Raw genomic sequence first — 27,806 nt, 5'->3', positions numbered from 1 at the left:
AGCGGGGCAGGGCGCTGCAGTGGGGTAGGGGGAGTGGGGGCTGCAGCGGGGCAGGGCGCTGCAGTAGGGTAGGGGGAGTGAGCTGGGCTAGAGGGCTGTACTGGTGCAGGGGAACTGAGCTGTGCTGGGGGTCTGCACTGGGGCAGGTGGTTGTAATGGGGTAGTGGGGACCGAGCTGGGCTGGAGGCAGCTGCAGTGGGGCAGAGAGTTGCAGTGGGGTAGAAGCTTGGAAGGAGCAAGCCAGGATGGGGGAAGGGGTTGCAGAGTGTCAAGGAGCTGCAGTGGGGTAGGGGAGACCAAACCAGGATGGGGGGGACTGCAGCGGGTCAAGGTGCTGCAGTGGGGTGAGAACTCAGGGAGGGGGGGGACCGATCTGGGCTGTTGGGGGGGGACACACTGGGGCAGGGAGCTGCAGTGGGGTAAGGGCTTGGAGGGACTGAGCCAGGCAGGGGGCTGCAGCAGGGCAGGGGGCTGCAGTGGGGTAGTGGGAACCGAGCTGAACTGGTGGGACTGCAGAGGGGGCTGCAGTGGGGTAAGGAGGACCAAACTGGGCTGGAGGCAGCTGCAGTGGGGCAGAAACCTGGTGGAAACTGAGCTGTGCTGGAGAGGGGGCCACAGTGAGGCACTGGCAACCAGCACTGGAGGCCCCAGGGACTGCTTGTCTTTGCCCAGAACGGTGGCCACAGAAGATGTGGGGGGCTTGCTGCTGCCCCCAAGCCAGGGAGCAGGGTGTCCCTCCTGGGAGATGGGTTCTGGCTGGCTGGAGACTGGGGGCCGCTCTGGTAGGCAGGATCCTCTCTGCCTGGCCTGTGCGCTAGTGGGATGAGGGATGCTTGGAGGACCGTTCAGGAGAGGGTGGAGGGTCTGTGCCAGCTGGGATTACAGGTGAAGGACAGGCTAGGGTCCACCCTGATGCGAGCCAAGCAGCTCAGCTTTCCCTTTGGTGGTCCCCTGCCCTAATGCTCACCCCTTGGAGAGATTAAAAAGAAAGGGGAAAAAAAAGAAGCGGGGGAAATGCTGCAGGGTGCAAAATGGTTTGGCCAGTATGTGAGGCTCCAGAGCTTCCGAGCTGTGCTAGGATTTCTTCTTCCTGCTTCTGTTTTCCTGCTCCTGAATTGCCACCTACGTGTGCAAAAGGAAAAATGTTGCAGAATGCAAGAGAATGTGACATGAAGAGCCTGACTGCCATGGGGAAAAGCGATGGTTTTATAACTTCCTTAGTAGCTCTGTTTGCAGCATCAAGAAGGAGGGATTGCTGGACTTTACTGTTCCCAAATCACATGGTTGTAGCTTGCTTGCGTTTTTTTGAGCTAGCGTAATGCAAGGGCAGCAGTCATTTCTCAGCCCTTCTGGAAAAGCTAATATGTTGTCAGGGTAAAGATGATAAAGGTTTGGAGCATGACAGGGAGGATTTGGTGACAGCCTCAGCAGGAGTCTGTTCAGGCTGCTCTTCAGTTCAAGCATCCTGATTACAGGCAGCATTCCTGGCTGCTGCATTGTTAGGGCTGAGCTGAACAACTTCTCGCCCCGCCAATGGCACAGAAGGCTGCTGGTTGCCCATGGTGCCCATCTTGCCTTGCGTTCTCTACTTCCCACTTTGCAGTTTTCTGCAGTTTCTGCCTTTTAATTGAGGACAGCCTCGTGCAACTGGTAAATCCCATGTAGCATCTCCGTGTGACTTTACTGCTATATAATTCCTTTTTTTTTTTTTCCTTTTCTTTCTTTCTTTAAAGCAGCAAGAAGCTCCCAGATGGACATTCTGGGCACTGCGCTGTCTGTGCAGGACATTGCCCAGCTGCAGTCTCTGAGCTGCAGGATACCTCACTGATTAACAGGGAGTGCTGTAAATACAGCCAGTCTCTTATAATAGCCATTTGTATTTTAACTGCATGAGACCTTGTTGGACCAGGATAGGAGGTGGCAGTACAAGCTGCCTTTCCTGAGCATCCTGGAGAAGATCTGCATTTGCACCCTCTGCTTCTGAGCTTTGTTCCTGTATGGAACAAACCACAAGGTCCCTCTACCCAAGCACTGGCCCTTTACCCTGTTGCATCCACAGCCAGCTGCGGCTGGCAAGCTGTTCGATGATAATCTGCAGATGGATGCCTTCAAAGCAAAGGATTTAGCCTGCATTTTCACAGCATTCCTCTTCTTCCCCCCATCCATGCTCTCAGTACGGGGAGACAAATTCATTAAACAGCAGTCAGTCGCCATGGAGAGCTAGCTAGGGAACTTGGGTGGGTTTTTTTCACCTTTCTGAAATGTGTGCCTGCAAGACCTTTGCTGGGGTACTGGGCTGCTGTCATTTCACTCTGGTGGCAGTTGTGCTTCTCCCAGTGCCGTGGGGACCATGGGCAGAAGAGGCCCTGGTGTGCAGTTGCAGCACGGTTACAGTGCTGATCTCGGTTAATGGCATTCTAGTAAAGTGAGCACTCTGGGTCTCTTCTCTAGGGGCTGAACTAAATGAACCTGTCATGTGCGCAAAAAAAAATTTTGCGCTTTGTATCCATGGATAATGATCTTCTGATTGAGGTCAAGGGAAGACACTGGTTACAGAAGGAAAGCTTCCAAACCTGCTTTCGGGGCAGTAGAGGACAATTTCTCCCATTTCAAAGGCAATTCCTCTTGCTCTCAGAGGGATGCTGGGCTGCAGGAATGGCTTGCCTTCGAGGGACTCCTGGCTTCAAGATGGCCATGGTTGGGGGAGATGAACCAGACCTTCCTGGCACATTTCTCTGGATCATGTGAGTGAGCAAATGCTGTTACTCCCTCGGTGCAGGGCAGAGCACTATTTTTCTACCAGTAGTAAGTCTTGCTGCTTGCTAGCATGACTAGGAGAAAATATCCTGTGAATCTTGACCTGGGAGCTTGGCTTCTGCTGGTGAAAATCCATATGGAGAAACCCAAGAAGCCTCCGTTGTGCCTTGTAAGGATGCAAAGGGCTGAGCCGGTTTGTAGTACTGCATATACCTGCTGCTTTCTTCAGCATCTTGTATTGTTCAGAGTGAAGGAGGTTAAACCAGCAACAGGGTTAACGTTGCATTGCATTTCCTCCCACTATTTCTTATTTATAGAGGCATTCCCACCCCGGTTTCAGGTCAACTTTGAGCACTGCTGTTGTGGAAGGAGAAACAAGAGCCTGGTCTGCACCCTGATTCTGTCGGGCATTATTTCCCATTGCTTTTTGGTGCAATTGCAGTCAGGATAAGCCTTTTGTGTTTGTACCACTGGATGACTCTGGTGAGCAGCAGCATCTTCCTTGTAAGCCCACTGCTAAAAGATGAGCAGTACTTCTTGCCCAATTTTTTCCTTAAAAAGTAGATTCAGCTTCCTGCAAATGCATGTGTTTCAGCTGAGAAAAGCAGCTTTAAGATTCTGGAAAAACAATAGCAGTTCTTTCAACTATTTTCTAAATGAGGTGTTTCAGCACTGATTGGAAACGCTTTCTTTGGTTTTAATTAAGGGGGAAAAAAAGAAGAGGCATTACATGTTAGTCGAGGCTTGAAGAAGAAAGCACTTCTCTGCAGGTCAAAGGGTAGTATTTTCTGCACTGCTCTCCTGTTTGAGCACACGCATTTCTGCATGCTGCTTTTGGGGAGATCACCTCCAGCTCGCAAAGATGCCTAGCGATTTGGAGACCTGCTTCTCCCATGGATGCTTGCCCCTCGTATCTCCCAACTCTCATGAACTTTCTTTGCTTCTCTGCTACCTCGCATATAAGGATGCTGTTTGGATGGGGTGCACCAGTTCTCGCTTGCTGCTTTGCTTCACAGGCCTCCTGCCAAAAATTCCCTCCACTTATAAAGATGTGGCCAAGGAGGGACCTGGTTCCCACCTATGTGTCCCTTCCTTGCTCTTCTGGACTTACTTTTTCTCTTCCCAAGTGCATTCCCAAAGAAAGCTGGTGACCACTTGAATGCTTCCCTCTGTTCTGTGCTTGCTTTCACATATCCAGCTTTTACTGAGCACGGCCAGTTTCCCATCATGACCTGGATTAAACCAAAGAGGAGAAAATAGGAATTCACGTGTTCAAATAAAACTCAAAAGAGGATTGCTAGCGCCTATCTGCAGCAGAGGGACAGAAACGGAGCCAGAAATAGTTAATGTATCTGTATCCTTTCTTCTTGCATGTGAATGCAGGCAGCATTAGCTGCACTGGCCGGCTTTGTGGGCAGAAACAAAGCTGAGTAGGTGCATGTAATGTTGTTGGCGCTGCGCTGAGCATTGCTCCATGATAATAACCCCAGAGCTGTTCCATCATCTGGTCTGTTCCCAGCCCTGAAGCTGCTGCGTGAAGACAGGAACTGCTTCTTACTAACCTTCCCTTGCTGGAGGCTGACTGCTAGACGCAGCGTAAACCTATGCCCCGGGAGATGGAGGGGGTCTGGGTAGGGGCCAGGATGTGCCACCCCTGTGCATTATGCCTCCACAGGGGTGAAGTAGGACTTGCTGCATTCAGGGGAGTTGCCTGTTTGCTGTCTTGCAGGAAAACCCTGTTTTGTTGGTTGTCAGCCCTTTAATTTAATCTCAGTGGCATTCTCTGAGAAATCCATCCCAAATTCTGACGGCACAAGCTGTGGACTCAATGCTTAGCTTCGAAGCAAGGTCTCCTGCAAGAGGTGATGCTGAGCAAGGTGTCCGCATCTTGCAGCTGCAGGTCTCCAGCTGCAAAATGGAGTTCATGTTGTTGCCGTGATCTGTCCCAGTCTCTCAGGTCATAAGCACTTCAGAGTAGGCACCTTCTCCGAAGTGTGCCTTCTCTTGTACTTCCCTGTGTTTTTTAAATCCTATGAAAGCTCTGAGAGCAGCAGATGATGTTAGAAGGAAATAAAATTAAGGAATGCCTTCTATATGCAGGGAAACCTTTTCTTGGAAGATTTTTTTAGCCTTTCTTCAAACAGTAGGTCACACAGCCCACTTTGTATTTTCCTTCTCCTCAGAAGTGTTGCAGTGTCTTTTCCTCTGCTCTCACCAGCTTTTGCTAAGCACTGGTCTCTAGGACACGAGAGTGAGAAAGTAGAGCCCAGGTACCCCTTCCTGAAGACTGTCAGCAGAGGAAGCATCTAAAGGCAAGGGCAAAATATTCTTTCCCAGGACTTCTGCAGGAAGCCCACGCCCACCAGCTCTCTCTGATGCAAGCCAGGGAACAATATTGTGGCCATAAATATTGTTACAAGACGGGATCTGTGCAGCAGGTCCATCTTGGATTTATCTAGTCCTCTTTTGTATCACTGCCAGGGGACAATGCCATTGCAGCTGCAGAATATGTTCTCCCCCAAAGTAAAGCTGCTTTCATTCACAGGCTGATGCCTTGTCTGCAGGTGCATATGTGTGTGCGGGGACAGAGTCCTCTGTCTGGGGATGCAGAGGAGCAGCAGTTCCCCTTGAGACATACCCCTGAGCCCTTTTCTGCTCCAGAATGAGTAGAGGTAACCCATGTGTTAGAGGTAGGCTAATTCCGTGGGCTTTGGGAGCCAGGGGATTTCTCCAGTCCCAGGCCCATAGATGTGGTCACTGCAGTTTCCCATGCGTGTTCCTCCTCAAACCACCTCGATCCCTCCATTTTTCCACTTACGGCTCTTCCCATAAATGTTGCATAATAAGTTTTGCGCATCCCACTATCTCCTTAAAATATCCTTTAATAAGTTTTACACTCTCCCAAACTTCTCTTCCCCCTGCCTCCTGTACTAAGCCCTATACCCTTTCAGGCAAGAACCCCCTTATGTGGTGAGTCATGTTGAAGGAGACAGACAGTTTCTTTTGCTGGCTCATCTCAGTGAGTTTCAGACCAGGGACAATGGTCCAGTCCTTCTCCTGTGACAGTCCTAGAGTAGTTGGATCAGGGTGCTCATGCTCCCTAGTGATGTTACTGGGGTTCCTCTGCCTGTTGTTGTTCATCTGACCCTTGCCAGGTCTTTGCATTTAATGAGAGCGCAGAGAGCAGGCTGGTCTGGCTCCAGTCCTGTGCCATCACCCAGGTGGCAAAGCYAAATGTGAAAAAGATACCTTCCTTGCCATGAACATTAGCACTAGGTTAAAAAAAAAATCCTGTAGAGAGCAGAGCTCCTGAGTTGTCCCTCTCATCTCACACGTGCACTTGAGCTTGGGAACCCTCAGACACCTGTCCCGGCCTCTCTGATTTGGGAGACCTCATTGCGGAGGGGATGGTGAATGCAATAGCTCGCTGCTCCTGGGAAATCCAGCCTCCTGCTCTGGAGCTGCATCATGTGGATGGGGGTGCTGATGGAGGAGACCTCAGCTGTGGTTCCAGTCTGGTGCCCATGGGAGCTGCTCTAGCTGGTTAGCAGTGTACAGCATAAACATGGTGAAGGACTGGGATCTGAGCGTGTTGGTGTGGTGGCCCTGCTGCTTAGGGGGCTGTGCAGAGCATGATGACATGGTCATGGGGAAAAGAAGCTGGGCCTCGCTGTGACAGTGGTCCACACTCCCTTGAATGCTCCCTTCCCAGGTTTGGTTTATGCGCCAAGAGAGTCTGTAAATGCTCATCCCACCCCATGGAGAAGTAGCTGGGCTGGACATACCTCTGAAGGCACAAGGGACCCTGCTTCTGTTCCCCTTGCACTTACTCTGCCCATCATGCTTAAATAGCACCAGCTGGTCTAGGAGCAGGTCCCAGTGGTGCCTTTAGCTGGCAGCATCTAATGCACAGCTCTCTTGCACGCTTCCTTGCCTTCAAGGCAGCTGTTAGGTGTGCTGTACGCTCCCGCTGCCTGAGCAAGGCTCGTTTGGCAATGCAGGCAGGAACGGGGCACTCTCTGTTCAGCAGGGAGGCCAACATGGTTTAATTACACATCTGAATAGTTCTGGTTTGCATTTGGTTCTCGCTGACTCTCTCTGTTCTCTTTCATTCCAGCCTTCCTCCTTCCATTTTTCATTTTCGTAGTGTTTGATCTGCACTTTCCTCACTATGCCCATCCCATCTCTTTCTGTCCCTTCTTTTTGGTCTGCTCTCCTGTCCCTGTCAGCTGGAGTTTCCCCATGTGACAAGCCTCAGGACCCTGCACAGCTTGCAGGAGGTAGCCAGGGCTGTTTGCTGCTATCACACATCTTGGAGCTGTCCTTCCAGAGGGCCATGAGAAGGGGAGCTCAATGGCCTTGTGTCCCTGGGTTCAGGGTGCACAAGAACAAGGCACATCTCCCTTGTTGTGTCACCTCCTTCACTCCGTAAGAGCTCCCTTCGCTTCCCCTCTGTAGCCCAGGCTCCAAAAGCAAATCCCATCCATTTCCAGCTCTCAGCCTAAGCATCTTGAGCACACGCTTATTTGAGAGGTGTCTAAGAGCAGCAGCCCCAGGCAAGTGGGACTAGCCTGGAGGACCTGCAGCACAAATCACCCACAGTGCTCAGCAGACTCTCTCTGCCTCGCTGGAGATGGCCAGAGTAGCAGGCTGCTCCCTCGCTGCAGTATTTCATACCTCTGTGCTCTCACCTTTGGGGCCTTCGAGGCCTCTGGTGCCTGGCAGGTATCCTTGATGAAATGGTATCTATGTATCCATGATGACATCAGTTTCCCTTTTCCTGGCTTTTTCCCGCATTTCAGAAGCTGACTCTGTGCTGGGGTTTGCTGTAGAGTGGAGTTCTAATTATACATTGTCTGTAATTATCCTAGTTTTTAATAACTACCTAAGGCTATTGGCAAGCCTTGCCAGGCTTAATGTGTAGTGCCTTGGAGAATAGCTAGAAGGACCAGCTCAGCAGCATTGGCTGAGAGAGGAGGGAGATGAGAAGAGCAGGAGATGGTAGCCTAGAACTGCCCGTGTTTCATTGCAGGACAGGACCAAGTCCCTGTAGTGGGTCTCCATGCAGTGCTACTCGACACCCTCAGGTGAAAAAGTGGTGATGCTTTCCTCCTGCTGTTCCTGCCATAGACCTTGGAGGGGCTATATGAGCTCTCCAAGTCAGTATCCTGAGCTTGCTGTGGCTGGGACATCACTGCTCGAGTACTAGACCTGTCTCTTAGAGCATCTGCTTTGTAAAGATTTTCCGTATGCCATGCCTTCTGCCCACTGTCACCACTATACCAACCAAAGACTGAGGGGCTGTCATTTTGTTCTCACACAACAACCCCCAGGCCTTGGATAACTCTCCTTATGCACACCTCCAGGCACCTGAGGTCCTGCTGAGCCTCCTGATACCTTGAAATGACCATAACACTTTTCATGCTAGAAAGCATAAAGAGAAGAGTTGACCTGGGAAGCATCCTTTCACTGGATCTGCGCACCCATTTACCCTCCGCTGGTGCAGCACTCATGCCTGGAGGAGATATTGTGCCCAGGAATAAGCTCCCTGACCCCTATCTCAAATCAGCTTTGGGTTGCCCAGCTTTACCCCCACACGCTGCCTGTTCAGCTCTTGTGCTGGGACCTGGCTGTGTGTGGGTGCTGTTTCAGGCCAGTGGTTGCTCCACGCTTGCACGTGCTTCTGGCTTCAGCCTGAAGCTTGCAAGACTGAGGCTCTGTTTCGGGCTTAGACTCAGACTGCCAGAGCACCTCTGTGCATGGTGCACAGGCATTCAAGTGCATTTTAAGTGCTGAAAGTTGTAAATAATGCATACAGGACAGAGTTCAAAACTCCTGAGTTCCCATCTCATGCCTTAAACCTGCTCTCACCCTTTCTTAGAGATGTGTTCCCCATCCAAGGCAGGCTGCTGCTGTGTGCAGCGAAGGGACACCTGAGAATTTCGGTTGTTCCGCTTTTCTCCACCCACCAGTGGTTAAAACATTTGAGCAGTGGCCTTCACCAGGAGCAGAAAGTAGGACACTGTGCTGCTCAGTGAGGAGTGTAACAGTATAGCACAAGTTTGCAAGAACAAAATCAGATGCTAAGGGGTATAGTGAACAATGAACTAGAGATGCAGCAGGCAAAAAAGGGGATCTGATAGATAAACGCCAAATAAGTAGAACAAAGTATAGTGCAGGTCCCTTGCTTAATAGAGGAGGTGAGCAAATAGGATATATCAAAGAAGGCTGGAACAATTGACGCTCTTTTTTTGCTTCTGCTTTCATTTACAATACTAAAAAAAAGCTAGTTGTGATCTGATGCTTAAGAGAACTGAAGGTTTAAGAAGAAGAGAATGGAGCAGGCCAGACAGGGGAAGAGTAGATAAATACACCTGCCTTCTCCAAATGTGTTCTTAAACAATGGCACTTGGTGAACCCTATCATAAGGCAGCAGTCCAAATGGTCTGCGCATCATTAGCAGTGAGTGGGGAACACACAGGTCCCAAAAGCTGAGGAAATTGCTAGGCTTGACTCTGTTTTAAAAATGGTGAGTGAGGGACGTCACATCAGTACCTGGAAAAATGATTATATACCTGGAACAAATTATTGGCCTGCGTGCAAACACCTGGGAAAATAATCTGATGAGCAGCCAGGGCCCAGTCCAAATTTTATCAGCAGCATGATTTCCTTCTTCATCGGGTTCCCTGCCCTAAGAGGGGAAGGAGAAAAAGTCATAAAGGTGAAATCTTTGGGCTTCTCTAAGGGTTCGAGTGGTCACCTGTGAGCCTCTTTGGGAGACTGGAGACGTCCCACCCAGTTGGACCGCCCATGATACACCCCAGCAGTGTCTGGTGAGGATGCCCAGGCTGCTGTTGCTCAGCATTTCCATTAACAAGTTGGGTGATGCCAAGGAATATCCATGTGGCTGGAAAGGTGTTCCAGGTGTTTTGGAGGGCAGCGTTAGGGCTAGAGCTGGAGAAATGGTGAAAGCAAGCAACTGAACATACCTCAAGGTACATACGCTGCCTGGGAAGAGGAGACGTCAAATGTGTGTGTGCCTGCAAATGCGGGAAATGGCTGTGTAGCAGAAAGGCAATCAGCAATGAGCTTCTGCTAAACGCTTGCTCAGCTCTGCCCGCAGATGTGGATTTATGGGGAGAATTAAGAGGGTGTCAGCAGCTAGATCTGGGACAGGCTGGTCTTGATGCTCCTGACATCTGCATTGTTTCTGATGATTTCAGCTGTTTCTGACAGCTCCTCTTGGAGTTGCAGGCCAGAAGGTCTCGTTGTCCTCTAGGGCTCCCAGATGCGTAAATGGCAAAGTAGCTCCCTTTTTAACAGGGCCAAGTTTTTCGCCCAAAGCAAGTAGTGTGGCAGCCACCAGCTAGATGCTGAGTGAGGGAAAGCAATAATCAGTTGTTATTGTTATTCCTGTGTTAATCTTGGTCTTCCAAAGCAAACCCCAGCAGTAAAAATACAACTTCTAGACTATTATTCTTGCAAAGAGTCTGTAAAAGCATTGGGCAGCTGTCACATGGATATCGGAGTTGAGCTACAACAGAAGGAAACAGTGGAAAGCAAGGATGTCTAAAAGCAAGAGATTAAAAAAAAAAAAACAGTGCAAAATTGAGCAAATCCAGTATTTCAAGATCTGTCTGCTTTAAAACTGAGGCCGTGCATGGCAGGGGGGGGAATGGCTGAGGCATTCGGGCAGAAAGGACCTTCCCTCTGAGCTCTTGGGCTCAAGACATGGCTGCATTGCTAGAGAGCTGCACCGAGGTCTGGTGTGCCTTTGATGGGGAGTAGAGGAGGTGGAGGATCAAGGAGTGAGACTGAAATTGTGGCTTCTTTTTTCTTCTGTAAGAGCAAAAACCCCAACGGAAAGTGCTTGCAGATACAAGTGTGCTTAGTGTGAGCAAAGGCTGGCAGGGAATAGGAGGATGAAGATGATCGGGGCAGCAGGCAAGGGAGACAGCTCAGCAAACTTCCAGTTTAACCAAAGCTGCAGCATGCTGGGACCAATCACTCTTCTTATAATGGTGCAGCTGCTGCTGGGAGGAAATAAATCCCACTTGTGAAAAAAGACTGCAATTTGTGTGCAAAGCCTGACTTCCCCCTGCCTGCAGTTCTGCGTTGCACTTGTGTTTCCCTAAATGAATGCAAGTATCCTGGAAGCGGAAAACCTGGAGCCAAAGCAACACAGCTCAGATGCTTGTCTGATGCATCCTTGGGCCTTTATAATACTTGTTAGGAGGAAATGAACCCAATTACACATTGTGTTACCATCAACCCAATATATGTCTGTGCACTGGTACATGGGCTCCTCTTTATAGCTGGCTTCCTAATCTGAGAGATGACAGCTCCTCAGATAAGGTGGTCGTGCAGCCCCATATTTACTAATGATACAAAAAACAGCAGGGAGGGCGAGGCTTAATCAGTGGAAAGGAAATAATATGGCTAAACAGCATTCCCGCAGCACCCCTCATCTTTCCAGCTGCATCCCATGTTTCACATGGGACAAAAATTACTAATTGGAGTTTAAATACACGAGATCAAAGATCATTAGAGACTCTTTCAAAGTAGCTCCAGATTTTTAGGTTTATGTGTTGATCAATCCTTTCCTGTTTCCTGATCCTAACTCCAAGATACTTTGAGGAAGAGAAAATAATATAACTGCCAAATTCCTATGGACCCAAGTGAAATCCGTTTTGCTATGCAGTGAGTATAGAGTCATGAAGCCCTGCATGGGGAGGTCTCTGCCAGCTTGCACGATTGCTGCAGACCTACTGCTGGGAAGCTAACAAAGCTGTCCCTGATGCATACAGGTGAAGTAGCCATGCAAAAAAATCCTTTTCATAAAGGTCTGTAGCTTCAGCACCCCTCCTCTAGACTAGAAGCTGTTGAAATAAGTCCACCTCATTTTCTGTACCCACTGTCTCACTTCAGTCTTCTCCGTTCCTGCAATGTGTCAGTCTGAAAATCCAAAGGAAGGAGAGCAGGAGCTCAAACTGGGTGGAAAATTTCCAGTGGTTTTCTTTAATTGGCTTCTCCTCTGTAAGAAGGATTTCATATATTATGACATAAAAAAACCCAAAAAACTATCAATATGGTTTCCACTTTCTAAAATAGCCAGTCTTGCAATCAGCAGGCAGGTTGTGGGCACTCTGCAGTATGAAGTCGTGTCAGATGACAGGCTGTTATCAGGCACTGTATAAAGTGTTTGCGTATTTGGAACTCATGGAAAAAGGTGTCAAAGAATGCCCTTTGCATGGTAAGTGCTGACACGCTGCGATCTGCAAAGTTTGCTGTCGGTTCACTGCACGTTATCATCTGCTTTCTTCCTAAGCAGGGGCCAAAAAGAGCTCACAAAAGGCCCAGAGTGATGGAAGAGGAGTTACAGGTCAAGGAGGACCCAGGTGAAATAGCAGTGCAGATGTCTCTCAAGTCCCGGATGCTCAGAGCTCAGAAGACAAGCTGCTAGGCCCCTAGGCAATCCTGTACCAAAAAAAAAATCAGAATATTCTAAAATGAATAATTGTCAGGGTGGAAGGGATTTTCCCTGCTAATTTTGCGCTCTCTAATGCTTTGGAAGGGCATCTTTGGGGTGGCTGGGATATTGGTGTGCTCTGCCAAAGTGTGTACCACTGCACCCAGCCTGAGAGAGATTTCCTGCCTGTGACTTTGTTTGAGCCGTAGCACAGAGAGATGCCTGAGTGTTGCATCCTGCATATCTCCTGCTTGTGGGCTGGCAGAGGATGGAAGAGCATGCTCAATTGTTCTGCTCTGCTTTCATCCCCGACTTGCTTAATTGGCTTCAGACCATGGGGAAAGGATCAGTGTGTGCACAGGGAATAGCTGAACGTAGGGACTGCTTGGTGGAGAACAAGCGACTTGCCTGATCAGCTGGATAAAAAGGAAGGAGAGACGAGCATGCAAAGTTAATCAGCTTGTTGGGTAATGGTGGGCCAGCACAGCACAGCGGGCTGCTCAGGTGTCCTTGTATTGCCTCAAAAAGGATGGAGCAGAAAAAAAAATCTGCTAGCTGCAAATCAAAAATAGTCAAAAAGTGGGAGGTGAGTGTAAGAAGGAGTGGCCCTGGCAGAGAGATGAATGTCTGCCGTGCTTGCCTGTACTTTAGGAAACCATTGCACTGAGGATCCTCCTCCGCATTGATATGCTGGCATGTGTGTGACATTGCCAAGCAGAGCCAGGAGGATCATGGCCTCGCTTTAGCCGTGTTGCTCATTGATGTATCCATGTGTGCGCTCATTTTYTTTTCTTTGGTCTGTCTTTTTCTTTGGGGTTTCTCTCATCTTGTTTCTGTCATCTGGGGTTTTTCATCCAGTGACTGGTTTTTGGGGGATTGCCTCACTGGGTTCTGAAATGCCTGGTATAAGGCATGTTTGAGGTGGATGGTTTGTGGATTTCCTGGAGTTTACACGGTCTGGGGCTGCGAGAGAAGATGAATAAACTTTTCTTCTAGGTAGTTTAGCCTGTAATTCCTTGAAGTTTCTTACCTTTTTCTGTGACTGTTCTGATATGGCTCTGGTGGGGACGGGGTATTCCGGGGACAGGGTGTTCCACGGGCGGGGAGATGCTTGCGTCGAGAGAAGGTGGGATGCCTGTGACATGTGCGGCTGGGCATAATTGCAACGGGTGTGCAAAAGAGCTGGAAGCTACAGGAGAAGCCTGAAGGGAGGAAAAATATTGAGGCTCGCCATGATTTGCAGCTAAAATCCTGGGGGTTTTCACCTCTTTGACTAGCAAAATACTGCAAGGGCAGAAAAGGGAGAGAGCAAAGTCTAAAACCTTCTCCCAAACTATTAACATTGTCTTCTGTTTCTTGGTCAGAATACCCAGTGTGTGGCATTTGGGGTTTTTCTGTTTAAAAGCTCAAAACATTCAGCACCTGCTTTCTTTGAAATTATTCATGTTGCCAGAACACCAGGTTTCACTTGCATCTTGAGGGGTAGTTTCTGAACAATCTTTGCACCACTGTGGGAAGCCCAGATGGTACAAGGCAAGTCCAGAGCAATGTGCTGGTAATTAGGAAAGACTTGGTAGATGCAAGTCAGGATTCAGTGCAAGTGTGGGATGAGCTCTTCTTGTAATGAGGGGCTTGGGGTAGTTTGTCCATCCAGTGGTCCCAAGCTGCAGGGGGGCTGCTTGTTCCCCAAAGCAGGATGCTTACTTTGGACTCCTCTGCTAATAAGCTTGTTTGTCTTCTGGCGAGTCCTTGCTTGCCTTTACATAGGCTTTGTTGTGCATCCTTTCTTTGTCCCTGTCGCAGGGAGCTTTTTTTCTGCCACGAGTATATCGAGCTGCAGCCATGGTGTGCGGGGAGCAAGGTGCAGGCAAGCATTTCTCTCCCCGAGGTGGGATGAGAGCTGGTGCTGAGCTCTTTGCTGAAGGGCTCTGCTTTGGTCCCTCTTGACAGGCACCAGAAATTGAGTCAAATGTGCCTCAGCAAGAAAAGGTTTATAGCTCGAGTGGGATGGATGGGGGGAGGGATATGTGGTCAGGCAATTCCCAGTCACTGAGGCTTGCTCCAGCATTATCCCGTAATGAGATCCCGAAACATAAGCCAAAATTTCTTGCTCTTTGTGTTATGACGCATTTGGTTGAGCTTTGCATGGCTGAGGCCAGGCCCATGTGGGCCCTACTCCCTCCAACATCGCTGTTTGCTGGCACAGGTGTTAAACCATGAAACACATCTGATCCCTGCGGAAGGTGCAACTCAGGGGAAATTAGCATATTTAATTAAGGTTTCTGGTGAACGGCATCACACAGTTCCTTAATTAACTGCTACATCCTCAGGAGGTGGGCTTCCCGAGCATGTGTGGGAAGGGAGATGCAACATGCATCACCGCTTTGTCCAGCAACTGCTGCCCAGGGCGCAAGACATCTTCCTGCCACCTAGGTAGACTGTGCCACTGTGTCGTGGAACTGAGAATGGGCAAAAATCCAGTGCAAAGTGGAGATTTCTAAACCCAAACAGAATCTAGTAAGGCTTTATCAGGGGAGAGGGAAGGCTTTGTGCCCAGGGAGGTTTACTAAGACAGACATGCAAGCTTTGCGGGCAAGGAAATGCCTTTTATTTTGAGGATTTGATTAATTGTGTCCCCTAAAGGTTTGAAAGGGCTGTTGTTTTTGTTGAGGAAATTACATCTTTTGGTCATGGAAACAGAGTGAGCATGGACATTGGCACATATCTTGTTGCTTTGAAGTCTAGCCATGTGAGGGGTCAGCAAACATATGAGTGTTTCTTACCTGAGTGCTTTTAAGTCCCCTATAGGTAGCAACGCAAATCTCACCACCTTCTTCCTTTTCACCCCCTGGCTAGTAGCGCCCATGGCTTTCTTTGGGATAGATATGCACACATATGTGTGGAAATGTTCTTGGGTGCTGGAGGGAAAGGGGAGGGAAGCAGTTTCTCCACCTGGGTGGTTGGATAATTGAAACTGCCCTGGCTGGTCCCCCTCTCTCAGCCTCATGGAGCAGATCATAGCACGTGGCATGCCAGAAACATTCAGCAAAGGCTGGATCACTGTGATTGGGAGGAGAGAGGAGGCAGGGACGTATCAGAGTTTGCTGACCCCATGTCAGTGCTGGGAGAAATAAAGGTGCTGGAGGCTGGGTTGGAAGGTCCCTGCTGGCTTGGTGCCACTAAATGAGGTCATTAGTGAGGTCATTAGTGAGGTCATTAGTGAGTGGACTGCACTGCCAGAGTGATCTAGCCCCTCCTCTGCATATTTACTTGGGCATTAGCCCTGGGAGCATCAGAGATGCTGCCTTGGCTCAGGTTTCAGGAGGCAGCGACAATGTCTAGAGATGGCTTTTCTCCAAAACAGATCTCCTGTTGAGTGGTCTGCATTCTCCAAGGGGGGGTTCGCAGATGAATGTAAGACACGGTCCGTAACTCTTGTTGAGAAGACATGACTTGATCTTCAGAGGTACCTGGCCCCATGGAGATGCAGGCGTGGCATGTAATGGGAATCACTAGAACTACTTGACTGACAGAGGGAAAGTGTTCCAAAGAGCTACATGCAGAAGGCTGGATTTCCTCAGTGGTCTAAAAACATTCCCTCTCCATGAAGTTGGAGGGGCTATTCCCATGTTTAGCAGCACAGTAGCTCACCTAGCATGGCCGGAGAAAACCTAACAGCTCCTGTGCCTGTGCTGGCCTGGAGAAAGTATGGAAGGGGAAGGCAGGACTTTAGCAGGGTAGAGGCAAGGCACAGCCCTTGGGTTTTGCCCTTCTGGAGCTGGAGTGGGATTGTTGGCACACCTGCACTGCCCCCTGCGATTGCTGGCTGTCTCCCACCTGGAGGAATGCCTCTCAAATACCAGGAAGACTGCACTCTCTCGAGCCGGCAGGTTGCTCTTAGCAGTTGTTGTTTCCCGGCATCAGAAAAGGTTCAGTTAGAGTTTGGCACTGAGTCCCTGGTGCTCTGCAGTGGAAGTTAGCTCTGTGCTCCTTTGTAGGCAGCCAGCATGCCTGTTCTCTCACCATCCTCTGTCCTTTATGTTCACAAGCAGCAGCGGAAGGGCAGCAAGCAGGGCTACTTTCAGCCCAGAGTCTGAATAGGCTGGGGGAGAGAGGTCTTCACACCTGGGACCAGTCTCTCTTGCCAGGGGCAGTAACGCCCACTGCACCAGGTAGTGATAAAGGGAACCTGCATTTCCCTTAACCATCTTCCTTGGTGAACCGTGCTGGATGGTGACCATCAGTGAGCCTGCTAGCTTGCAGATGCATTTCCCCAGCTCCCAACCTCTCCACCTTATCCCTTCTCCTTCCTCTCTTGCAGTTGGGAAGACATCACTGATCACGAGGTTCATGTATGACAGCTTCGACAACACGTATCAGGTGAGAGCCTCGCTGCCTCCAGTCGTGCTCTGACCCAAACTGCTTCATACTTGTGCTCTCAGCTGAGCCTCTCAGACTACTGCCCTTCATAAGAGGCTGGGAATGGGTCCCTCAGTGCTGCCGAGGGGCAGCTGGCGGGATGATGTGCCAGCTAGGTGCACCTACGTACAGCTCTGCCAAAGGATTTGCATCTGACCTCCTTTCCTGAGATGGTGTGCATGGATGAGATCAGGCTGGTCTATCGGGGGAGCAGCCTTTTGGCTGAGTGACAACAGGAGTCTCTGCTCGTGCATGGGGGAAGGCCAAAATCCGTGAGTGCGCTGGGGTTACTGCTGAATTTGCCAGTTCTCGCAACACCTGCTGTTGTGATCGATGAGTAAATGCCAGTGATCTCATGTTTCCCTGTTGCTCTGTGCACATTGCTGAGACTTAAAAACACAGAGATGTCATTTTTTTCCTGCTCAGCTCATGTGTGAATATCAAGAGATTCCACTGAATGCAGTTGAGTCACTCCAGCAGAGTTGTGGTGGGAGCTGCCCCAAATTCACTGCCTCTTGGCAGATGCTCTTCTGTCTCAATATGCCTTGCTTTTCCTGTCATGGTGCTTGTTGACAACGGTGTCTGCAGCCTCTTTCTTTCACCTGAGAGAGGAACATTGTTGCCTCAGAGCCGTTTGATAAAATACCTCCGTCTAAAAGTCCACTTTCCACCACACCTCAGGCTGGCTGTGGTCTGGAGGAAATGGAATTGGCCCCAGGGCAGCCACTCCTCCAAAGATGGATGGAAAGCTGTGCTGAGCTGTCAAGGCAGGCTACAATCCCTCACCTGAAGGTGCATGCATGAGTACAGCACCTCTTCAGGACCTCCCTGCACACATAACGGCACCTAGCCCATCCTGTGCAAGCAAATCTCCCCCGCTCTGTGCCACAGGCCAGGTCAGTGCTCAACCAGTCCCAAAATCACAGGGACCATTTGCCTTTCTGTTGCTTCCTTGTGTCACTGTATCTAGGAACAGGGTGGTTAGCAGCAGGACAGCAGAGACCTAACTTCCCTGGGGAGAATGCAGCCTTCCCATTTGGGAGCCTGCTTTCCTCCAGCCCAATATTGACAGCGTTTCCAGCACCAGAAATGAGGCTGGGGTGTCCATGTGTGTGAGCTGGGCATCCCGAAAGGACAAGTTGTTCTGGGCAGTTCATGTTCATCCTTGTTTATGTTTCCACCTGGGAAGTGCTTGCTGTGAGTACTAGCAGCACTGGGACAGGCAATAGCTCGTTAGGTTGCAAGAGGAAAGGGTGTTACTCATGGAACAGCCCTAGAAAGGTAGAGCTGGGAGGAAGGCAGAAGCTCCAGGCCACGCTCCTGCCCAAAGGCAGCTTTGGCCCTGCCTGACCCCCTTCCGAACAACTCATTATCTCACTGTAACCCAAAATAAAGATGATGGGGAACACGCAACCTCCCTGGGCACCCTGCTCCAGTATTAGGAAGTATTCCCACTGCCTGTTCGAAATCTTCCCTCGCTGTCATGTGAGCCTGTAGCTTTTTTTCCCTGAYTGCATTGTCTCCTTTCCCTTGCTTTCCTCTTCCACAGTGCCCTTTCAAGGTCTCTGCAGGCTGCTGCTGTGTTACCCCTCAATCATCTCTAAACACGACTGCCCCAGTTTTGACGACCTTTAGTTGTGGGACCCATGTTTCTATGACTCCAGGCACAGTGTAGAGGGAATGCAGAGCCCACGCTGAGGCTGGCATGATTTTTCTGTTTAGTAACCCCTGTTGGATCATTTCCAGATGCTTGTCCGATCACCCCTTGAGCCTGTGAAAGCTTTTTGCTGAGCTTGTCACTCTCCTGCCACTGCCGTTTTTCTTTAAAGCCCTGGACTATGCTCGGTTTTAAAAGGTCTCTGTTAAGTAGAGGTGAACATTTCCGTGCAATGCATCCCATTTCCTCAGTGCCTGCTAATAGAAACCACTGCTAATGGCCTTTCTCCACATGCAAAAGCGATTCAATTAAGAGGATGTTCTGGCTGGCACCACTGCTTTCTAGCCACCTAATGTGCCCCTGAGACTAGCCACATGGCCTGTTTCACCCACCTCGCCTGTCCCCCCATAGGGGACCCAGGTCTCCTTCCTTCTGCAGCGGCATGATCTCATCCTCCATTCCCCTCCCTCTGCCCCAGCTCTCCTGCACCAACTCCGCTTAAGTGATGTTTGTCTGAGTGCCAGCGAGAGCCTGAGCACTGAAACGAGGTTACTTGCCTTGCTAGGGCCAGGGACCAGATACTGAGCTAATCATTTCCCAGGCTCCATCACTTTTATTTCTTCAATTCCCATTTGCCTTTGGCAGACAATTCAAAACACAGCAGTCGCAGGGCCCTGGGGATGTCCTCAACCTCCATGGAAGGGCTTTCAGCTGGAAGTGGCTGTTTGTAGGCTTGCACAGCTGAGCCAGTGCACGCTGCCTGTGGGCCCAGCCTGGAGCCAACTCCTAGGGACAGCCGCAGGGATGATGCTGGCCTGCATGCATGCTGCTCCTGCTCCTTGCAAGGGAATCAGAGCTGTATGCCCCATGGAGCAGGAGCAACATGGGGCAAGGGGCTGAGCCACTTGGCTGGGTGCTCTCACAGCTGGCATTTTCAATGTGGGGGCATGAAGCTGGTGAGCCGGCCACGTCACCTAAATACCAGGCCTGGGCTTGTAAGACGTATTTGATGCATTCTGCAGTCGGACTGTGTTGGTTAGGGGGGCTCTCGGGGATACTTCTGTGCCCACTTGCTCTGTTGAAAGCAGAAGCAGAGCTTTAGGTCCCCCCCAACTCTTCTTGCTCTTCATTTCTCTTCTTCTTCTATTACAGGCTACAATTGGCATCGACTTCTTATCAAAAACCATGTACCTGGAGGACCGGACGGTGAGTAGCCGGAGTTGCAATTGCTGCCTTTGCCCAGCTGACCTCCAGAGGAGGGCTGTGCCCACCCGGAGCTCTCCACGAGAGCGAACCCTCTCTTGGCCACTGGTTTGGGCTTCCCAGCCAGCCTGAATGGGCGGAAAGGCCTTTCTGTGGCCTCCCTGGGGCTAGTTGTGTCCACGCTGCTCCTGAAAAGCATGCATGGAGAGGGGAAGGAGAGCTTGGTTATTCCCCAGGTGCTCACAGGCATTATGGAAAATGGCCGTGAAAGGTCAGGGGACTACTTAAAGCTTTCTGATTTATTGATTTAGAGGGGAGGGAATTTGGGAAATGTCAATGAAAATGGAAGCAGATAGTAGGGAGAGGAAAGCCACTGTGCTAGCACAGATATGCAGTCTAACATCTCTCTTGGGCTGGCTCCATTACCAAACGCCATCCTAATCAAACCCACTGACGACCCACAGCAATGGAGTAGCCAGCAGCAGGGCGGGCAGGTTCCCGCAGAGAGCCACCGAGCCACAGCTCCTGCAAGAAGGACCCTGAGGAGATGCAGTGCCTGTGCAAGCACTGGCCTTGACCCAGGTGCGAGTCGGTGCCAAGCCATAGCAGCTCTGCCAGCACGCCGCTGGGCTGGCCTGGGATGCCCCAGGCCTGCACAGGCAGGCACTGCCTCTGCCTCTGTCCTGAGCCAGCTGGGAGCTGCATGTGGCTCTGAGCCTGAGCAAATATGCCTGCATCTGGCTTGCCTCCCCTCCTCAGGCATCCGGCCTTTCTTCATCCGCATCCAGTCAAGGAGGCAGGCTGCTCCCTGCTCTGCAATGGACCTTGCCATTTTCCTGCCCAGCAGGTTCCTCCYTGCAGTGTTTTGGGGACCTAAGAGGAACAGAGATCTCATGTCATGGGGAGCATGGCATCTATCTATCTTCCTTGCAGTTCCTTCAGCAAACCTCTGCATGGATTAACAAATTCACCCAGGGCCTTTTGCCCATCCTGAGCTGGCAGTGTGGGTGCTTCCGGCCAGGTCTGCGCTCCTGAGACCCCATGTTACACAGCTCCTGACTGATACTCCTCCTTGCCACTCTGAGCACTCTCCTCCACTGGCCCTTCCCTGCCAGTGGAAGGTCCCATGAAAGGGACAGAAGTGGCTGCTCTCAAGCTGCTGCTGGCCGGAGAGAAGTACCACATATGCAGGTGACAGCCAAGGACACGCTGCAGGTTGGGGTGGTGTTTTGGGGGGACACCTGGAGCCAAATTCCTCTGGGCTCCTTTAGAGAGTTCACCCTCAATCACTGTCTCTCATATGCTCCCTTCTGCGTTTCGAGACCTCTCCCACCGCTCTGTTTGCTGACCATCTCTCTTGTTCCCTCTTGCCCCCCCCCCGGAAGGTCCGGTTGCAGCTCTGGGACACTGCGGGCCAGGAGCGCTTCCGGAGCCTCATCCCCAGCTACATCCGAGACTCCACTGTGGCCGTGGTCGTCTACGATATCACTAGTGAGTTGGACCTTCTGCCTGGCACCTGGGGCATGATGGGGGTGCTGCTGTGCCTGTGTGTGTCTGCTGACTGCGTGGCTGCCAGGCTGGCTGTAGCAACAGGGCTGCCAGCAGCCGGGTCATTAAAAATGTTCTCTGAAGAGTCTGGAAGGTGCTAATCTTGTTCCCAGTGCTATTTGCATTTGCATTTTAAGTGGCAATAGGGTCTCTGGGAAAAATTCAGGCGGCAGAAGAGCAGAGCTCCCGAGGAGAGACTGAGCCCAGTCCTTTGTGCATAGCTAATTAATACTTGCAGGAGAAACAGATCACATTTTTAAGAGGCAGCATTATGCTGAGAGCTTTCAGACACTTCAGTACAGGGAGTGAGGTGTGATGGCATGCGCAAGAACCAAAGGGAGCACTGGATCATCCAGCACAGCTGACACCCAGAGCTCCCCTCCGGGCAAAAGCAGCCCCATGCCTCCCGGCTCGGTGTCCCTGCTTCCCCTCACCCTGACAACTCCCCTCATCCTGCGGCTGGGAACACTGTCTTACTTCACACCTCGCTCCCTGCTCTGCTCTCGGCTCTGTGCCCCCTTCTCTTTGGCTCTGCCTCGCCTCGGAGTACACCTTCGGGGACACTGGCTGTGTCCCAGTGCCTCGGCATTCCTGCAGCCAGGAAGTGGCCCAGCAGCCACGAGTCCCTTCACTCCAATAAGACACCCCTACGGCTCTGAGGACAAGCAGCTTTTCATGGAAAAGCTGGAAGAGCTAGAAGCAAATTTTTTATGTTTAAGCTGGAATTACTTTTCCCATCGTGTTTGCTCTTGCAGCTCTGGGCCTGGGCAGCAGCACCAAACCTGGCCCAGGAGCGCCCCTCAGGGCTAAGCACCTGTGTCATTCTGCCTCCTCTCCCACAGATCTCAACTCCTTCCAGCAGACAGCCAAATGGATTGATGATGTCAGGACAGAAAGGGGAAGCGACGTCATCATCATGCTTGTCGGCAACAAGACGGACCTCGCAGACAAGAGGTGAAGCGGGCATCTGGCCGTGATAGTACTTACTGGGGCATCAGCTCATCAGCGGGGCCGGCATGCCTTTGGGGGCAACTGCTGGGGCAGCTGGCATTTTGGGGTGGCAAAGGTCCTGTTTGTGCGCTAGCAGGAAGCCCCTTGAGGCAGGTGGCTCTCAGTGCAACCATGTGTGATACTGCTCCAGGCCAAGCTGGATTTTTCTGGTAGAAGCGGGGCCAACCTGAGGCAAAAGAGTCAGGGAACATTTTTCGGGGAGTTCATTCCTGGCTGTGCCAACGGTGGGAGGCTGCCCGGAGCTGGCAGGGTCTTCCTTTTTCCTAGTCTGTGATTGAAAAGACCCTGTTGGGGAGGGTAGCAAAGGCTTAAGCAAAGGAGAGATGTGCAAGAAACATGGATGGGAGGCAACCAAGCAGATGTGACAGGCTGCAGGCTGACCCCAGGGAAACGTGGCGAAGTGGGGAAAGCTCGGGTCAGGTGGAAGGCACTGTGGCTGCCAAATCCTATTTTTCCACTGATCAACTGGAAAAATGGCCTGGAAAAATAAGGCAGTGCCTGGGGAGGGTGGCAGGTGGGGGCACATTTTGCCCTGACCCTGTGCAGCAAAGCCTTTTTTGCAGTGTTCGTGCCAGTGGGATTAGTTACCTGTCCCCTCCTCTGTGTCCTCAGGCAGATAACAATTGAAGAAGGGGAACAGCGAGCCAAAGAACTGAAGGTCATGTTCATTGAGACCAGTGCAAAAACAGGATACAACGTAAAACAGGTAAGAGGCCCCTGCTCCAGCCAGGACCATGCTAGTGAGCTGGCAGCCATCCAAGGGAGTCCTTGCAGCGATTCCCAAAGCCCTACTGTGTATCAAGAGCTGCAAGGAAGGGGGAACGGTGCAATCCAGCTGCAATGCCGGGGTGAAACCCACTTGCTTCCTGAGCAGAAAAGTCTTAGGCCATCACTATTCCTATTGCTGTAGTGCTCTGGTCCCCCAGGCTGCCCCGTCATTCAAGACACAGTGTGCCATACAATATAACAGTATGCGTATCTCTGACTGATCTGTGTTTCCGGTCCAAGCTGCCACTAAGCAATGTCAGCTGAGAAGGAAGTACTAGTGGAAGTACTAGTAGCAGTGGAGGTCCTAGCAAGTACTGGTAGGGACTTGCCCTCCAGTTGGGCCTCAGGGAAACCACAGTGCAGAGCAGGTTCGTTAGATGTGCTTACAGCACAGATGTCACAGCACAGAGACCAGAAAGGAAGGGGCTCAGCAGAGCTCGTCACCATGCAGGAGCTCTTTTTCAGGTGTTCAGTGTGGTGTTTGCATTCCCCGCGAGGTGTCTGAACAAGCCAATGCATAGAAACATGTGGCTGCATTGCTCTTGTCCTTGGCAGACAGCCTTGGGTCTAGACACTGCTGCAAACCTCTGAAGCCAGCCAGGATTTCAACAAAATATAGTGATAATCATTTGTCATTTCCAGTAGGTATCTGTTGTGGCCCAGACATGATAAATCATGTTCCAAGATAGAAACCACCTAATTCCTTTTCCAGCCTGGGAGATAGGATATAAAATCATCCATGCCCATCATCCATGTATGACCAGGGCTCCCATAATCGATCATCTTAAATAAATAACACTCTTTCACTGTTGAAAGACAAGCAGAAAACATGTTTTTTTTTTTTCCCCAATAATGGAAAAAAGATTTGTAGCATCTCAGGCACCTAAATTGGCAGTTTATGAACATGCACTGCATACAGATGGCCTGGCACCTCTTTGGAGTTATTCACAGTAATGGCCCCCTTGCTGCATGCTGGTGGAAGAAAAAGGATCCCATGCACTGGCCACCACTGCCGGGGCATGCTCGGTRGCTAATGCTGAGCTCTGATCATCATGAAACGGGCTGAGGAGGAGCAGAGAGCCTGGATATCCCCTTGGCAGCAATGGGCAGAGATCCACTCAGTACAGCCAGGGCCATTTATATCTAGCTGGGCAACTCTACCAGCTTTGCCTTCTGCCCTCCTTCAGGCCAGTCTCACCCTCTTAGCAAGAGGGAAATCTGCAGGCTCTCAAGCAGAGCCTGGCAGCTTTTCCTTACACCTTGGATTGCTCAAAGTGCTGACTCCCTGTGCTCCCGCAGCTCTTCCGGCGTGTGGCCTCAGCTCTGCCAGGAATGGAGAGTTCCCAAGAGAAGGGCAAAGAAGGAAGTATCCTTTCTGAAATAACCCTCCAGCTCTTCCCACCTGCAGACCCCCAGGAGGACTTTGCAAATAGAGTTTGGGGTTTTGTCCCCTCCATCATACAGGTGAGGAAGCTGGAGGCCGAGGCAGGCAAAGGGATTTCCCTGAAGTTGCACAGCCCCGCAGCACCAGGCCTGGGTACAGAGTCTGGCCACTGTTCTGCCTGCTGGGTCTCACCATCTCCCCTTGCCAGGAGTAGCCAGGACAAGCTAGGATAGCAGTGGGGGACTTCTCTCTCCAGTCTTGAAGGTGATGGCTGAAATCAGTGTGGGAAGAAGCCACAAGAGTTTGAAGCCATAGGAGGGGGGGGGGGGGGGGGCAAAGGGAATGTGGGGAAGGCAGGACACAGGAGGCTCTGGCAGAAGTGGGTGAGAGTTGGGAAGACCATCTCAAGGGGTGCTGAAGGCAGGCCAGAGAAAGTGCTTGCAGTTGGAGGGATGGATGCTGACAGCAGGGACTGCTTGTGGTACCTGGGCTTGGGGCTGGGCCACTCGCTCAGGAGACACCAGGGCCCGGACTCTTAAAGGTAACTCTTATAAACACAAGGGATTTGCTGCCAAATCCAGGGGGAGGAGTTTGGTACCTAATAGCCTAACTCCATGGGGAATGCAACAGGTTTTGGTTTGTGTGTGCCCACTGTGTGTTGCACTCAGGCTGAGGTAGCTCTTTGTCCATAGGCGTTGTCACCAGCCTACTTGCTTTGCTAATTGATTGCTTCATGCACATACACTAGGGTGCAGGAAGCAATGTATGGTGTCTTGCCTATTTAGACTCAAAGCAACTCATCCCTTCTGTGCTAGCAGGAAAGCCTCTTTTGAGGTGAAGAGTGTATGAATATGTTCAGGGATGTGCTCAGTGGAGGCTGATGCTGGTGAAGCACAAGGAGAGACTCCGGTCACAGGTCTGTGTGGACCAGCCCTGGCTCCAACTGATGTAGCTTGTGGGCCACAGTCAGGCCTGAGATGCTCAGCGCCCCCAAATTCAGCATGCTTTCTCAGGAGTTCAGGTTCAAGGCAGGAGTTGTTTCTTGGTGAAAGCAGAAAAATGAACGCTTTTGCCAAGATGTAGGAACACTGGTTCAAGTGTACATCTCTGACATGTCAGGTACCCACAGTCATGCTGCATCTCACTCCAGTTTCCACAGTACTCAGGAGGGACAAAAGCCATGATCTGGGGCTGTCCTCTGATAAAGAGCAGCCTTATGGAGTGATTCCCCCGTGCATGGGCCGTGAAGCGTAGTAACCAAGACATTGCTCCCTTTTACAGTGAATGAATTGTGGGGCAAGGTCCTGAAACACCACTCTATTTATAAAGCAATTTTAGGTCTGTCTTTAGCTGGCTATAATGAGTGGATAGCCTTACAATGAAGGCCGTAGGATTTCAGCAGTGCTGCCACTGAGGCAGCCTCGACTGATGGATAAGCACAAGGTTATTTCAATCCTGGCCCAGGGCTTTGCACTTCTTGATGTTGAGCTTAGCAAGGTTGCCATTGGCCCCAGCCTCRAGTCCTTCCAGGTCTCTCTGGACAGGAGCTGTGTCATTTGGCCTGTTGGCCACCCATCTTCCCCTCCCAGTTTTGTATCATTCACAGATGTGCTGAGGGCATGCTCTGACTCAACGTGCAGTTGTCAGTGGAGATGTTGAATGATACAGGCCCCCATACTGAGTCCCAGGACCCTCCCTGTGTTACCAGTCCTGGCCAGATACTGAGCATCCATCGCTGTCCTTTCAACCCATTCATCTGGCTCCTGCAGCTTCCAAACCTGAATGCTGCAGCAGATGGTGTCAAAAGGCTTGGTAACATCAAAGTGTTACTAGCCCCCCCTCCCCCCAATCAATGTTGCTGGCTTTTTTGCCAGAGGAGGATTTGTGTTGGCCTCTGTAAATCCRTACCTCCTGTTCCTGTGCCCCTCCTGCCCATAACAATTTTGGAACTGTACTCCAAGAGGATGTGCTGTGGTGGGGTTTTTTTGTTTTGTTTTCAGGGACTGAGGTGACACTAACCAACCCATGGTTCCCCTGTGAGCCCAAATCCAGGTCATTGCCAAATGATATCCCAGCATACTATTGCTATAAGATTTGGGAAGAGACTGAGGAATCAGGAAGCTTGTGGCAGAAACTGCCAGCAGGAACTGGTTCCCCCTTCACCAGCAAGCTGTGTTACCCCAGCTCCCTCAACCCCTTTGTCCAAGTACCACACATCGGAGAAGAGCATTAGTTGCCGGCTTTCCAGCTGGCTGGCTAACAGCTCGGTTCCCAGTAAGGCTTATTTATGATGTAGAAACTGGCTGAAGGACAGCAGTAATGCTCCTGGTGCCGGCAGGGGCCGGGCCATAGGCAGTGCCCCAGGAGGGAATGCTGGCCAGTCCCAGCACATCAGCCCCAGCATTTGCTCTGGGCATGATGCACTTCAGTCCCAACTAGGTGAGCTTTTAAAACTTTTTAAAGCTTAAAAACAAGCTCCTTGCTTGTTTTTAAACTTTGCAGGCTGTTTTGTCCCAAAGGAGAAGGGGCGTCTTGGCAAGCTTCATGCTGACACTTCCTAGAGCGCAGCCATGGCTTAGAGATGCATGATGCTCTCCACCACCCTGTTCTCAGCAAGGGCCAGCTTTCCCTGTCACCATTGCAACTAAGTGTTTAAAGCCTGGGATGCTCCARCAAACAACCTGGCCAGGATCTGATCAGAAATTCTGGTGATAACTTCATATTTTCCATTTGTTTCCCTTTCTAGGGTGCCCCAGTGTTTTGTTTTGTTTCTTTCCCCTAGTGGTTTTTGTTACCTACCAGGTTAGAGAGACAGCAGGCAGCACTGGGCAGCTTTCCCTGTAACATCTATGTGACCTTCCTTAACTATGTTTTCTCTGCCTTCGTCCCATCAGTGGTTGACATCAAATTGGACAAGCCCCAGGAGGCACCAGCCAGCGAAAGTGGGTGCTCATGCTAGCCCAGAGCAGTCAGGTGCCTGTGCTATCCCATGCTCAACACCTTGCTGCCTACAGAGGCCACTGGAGTTGGCAGCTGGGAACTGTATTTTTTGCGCTCTCTGGGGCAGGAAGATTGGAGGCGTGGGGAAAATGTTCTCTTCACAATCATGGCTCTTAACTGCAGTTATGGAAAGTTTGTTTTTCTTTGTTGTTTTTTGTTGTAAAATATTGGGGAAAGGTGGGGGGAAGGTTGGTAAAAATTACAAATGAAGTATGTTGTACAACTGCCAAAATAAAATGTCGAGAAAGAAAACAAGGGGGGCTGTCATTTGGGCCACAGATGTTTGCCAGCTGAACCGTTATAACATGTTGGGGGGAGGGAGGGGAAGGTTCTTGTACCTTTTTATTGTTTTGTGCTTCTCTTTGGAAGGAAGCTTTGGATTTTGATCATCCGTAAACTGCTGTCCAGCCAAGGGAGCAGGGTTTGTCTCAGCACTGGAAAATGGCATGGGTCATCTCTCCTAGCAGGCACACGGCCCATCTGCCCCTGCAGTGTGCACAAAACACTGTCTACTGCTAGCAAATACTAATAAAAAAGCAGTGCAACAAGGCGCATTGCAAATAAGCCAACCCCAGGTATGTGTGTGTGTG

At 50.8% G+C, this 27,806-nt stretch overlaps 1 protein-coding gene across 3 annotated transcripts in view; it reads left to right on the top strand.

Annotated features, from left to right (window-relative positions):
* Positions 1-27,175, top strand: part of RAB6B (RAB6B, member RAS oncogene family) — a 27,390-nt gene extending 215 nt beyond the window's left edge. The window contains exons 2-8 of one of the 3 annotated variants that reach the window (XM_026078565.1): positions 16,548-16,606; positions 19,455-19,508; positions 20,891-20,996; positions 21,896-22,007; positions 22,677-22,770; positions 24,132-24,198; positions 27,111-27,175. In XM_026078565.1, coding sequence (XP_025934350.1) covers positions 16,548-16,606; positions 19,455-19,508; positions 20,891-20,996; positions 21,896-22,007; positions 22,677-22,770; positions 24,132-24,198; positions 27,111-27,175 — 557 coding nt within the window. Of the gene's footprint in view, positions 1-16,355; positions 16,607-19,454; positions 19,509-20,890; positions 20,997-21,895; positions 22,008-22,676; positions 22,771-24,131; positions 24,199-27,110 lie in introns of those variants that run through there. The other 2 variants (XM_026078564.1, XM_026078566.1) reach the window with 2 other exon arrangements.
* The last annotated feature ends 631 nt before the right edge of the window (positions 27,176-27,806 follow it).

Source organism: Apteryx rowi, unplaced genomic scaffold (genome assembly GCF_003343035.1).
Source record: "Apteryx rowi isolate R43461 unplaced genomic scaffold, aptRow1 scaffold_480, whole genome shotgun sequence".
NCBI lineage: Eukaryota > Metazoa > Chordata > Aves > Apterygiformes > Apterygidae > Apteryx > Apteryx rowi.
Note: the sequence above shows the minus strand (reverse complement) of the source record. Positions and strands in the feature narration are given on the sequence as shown.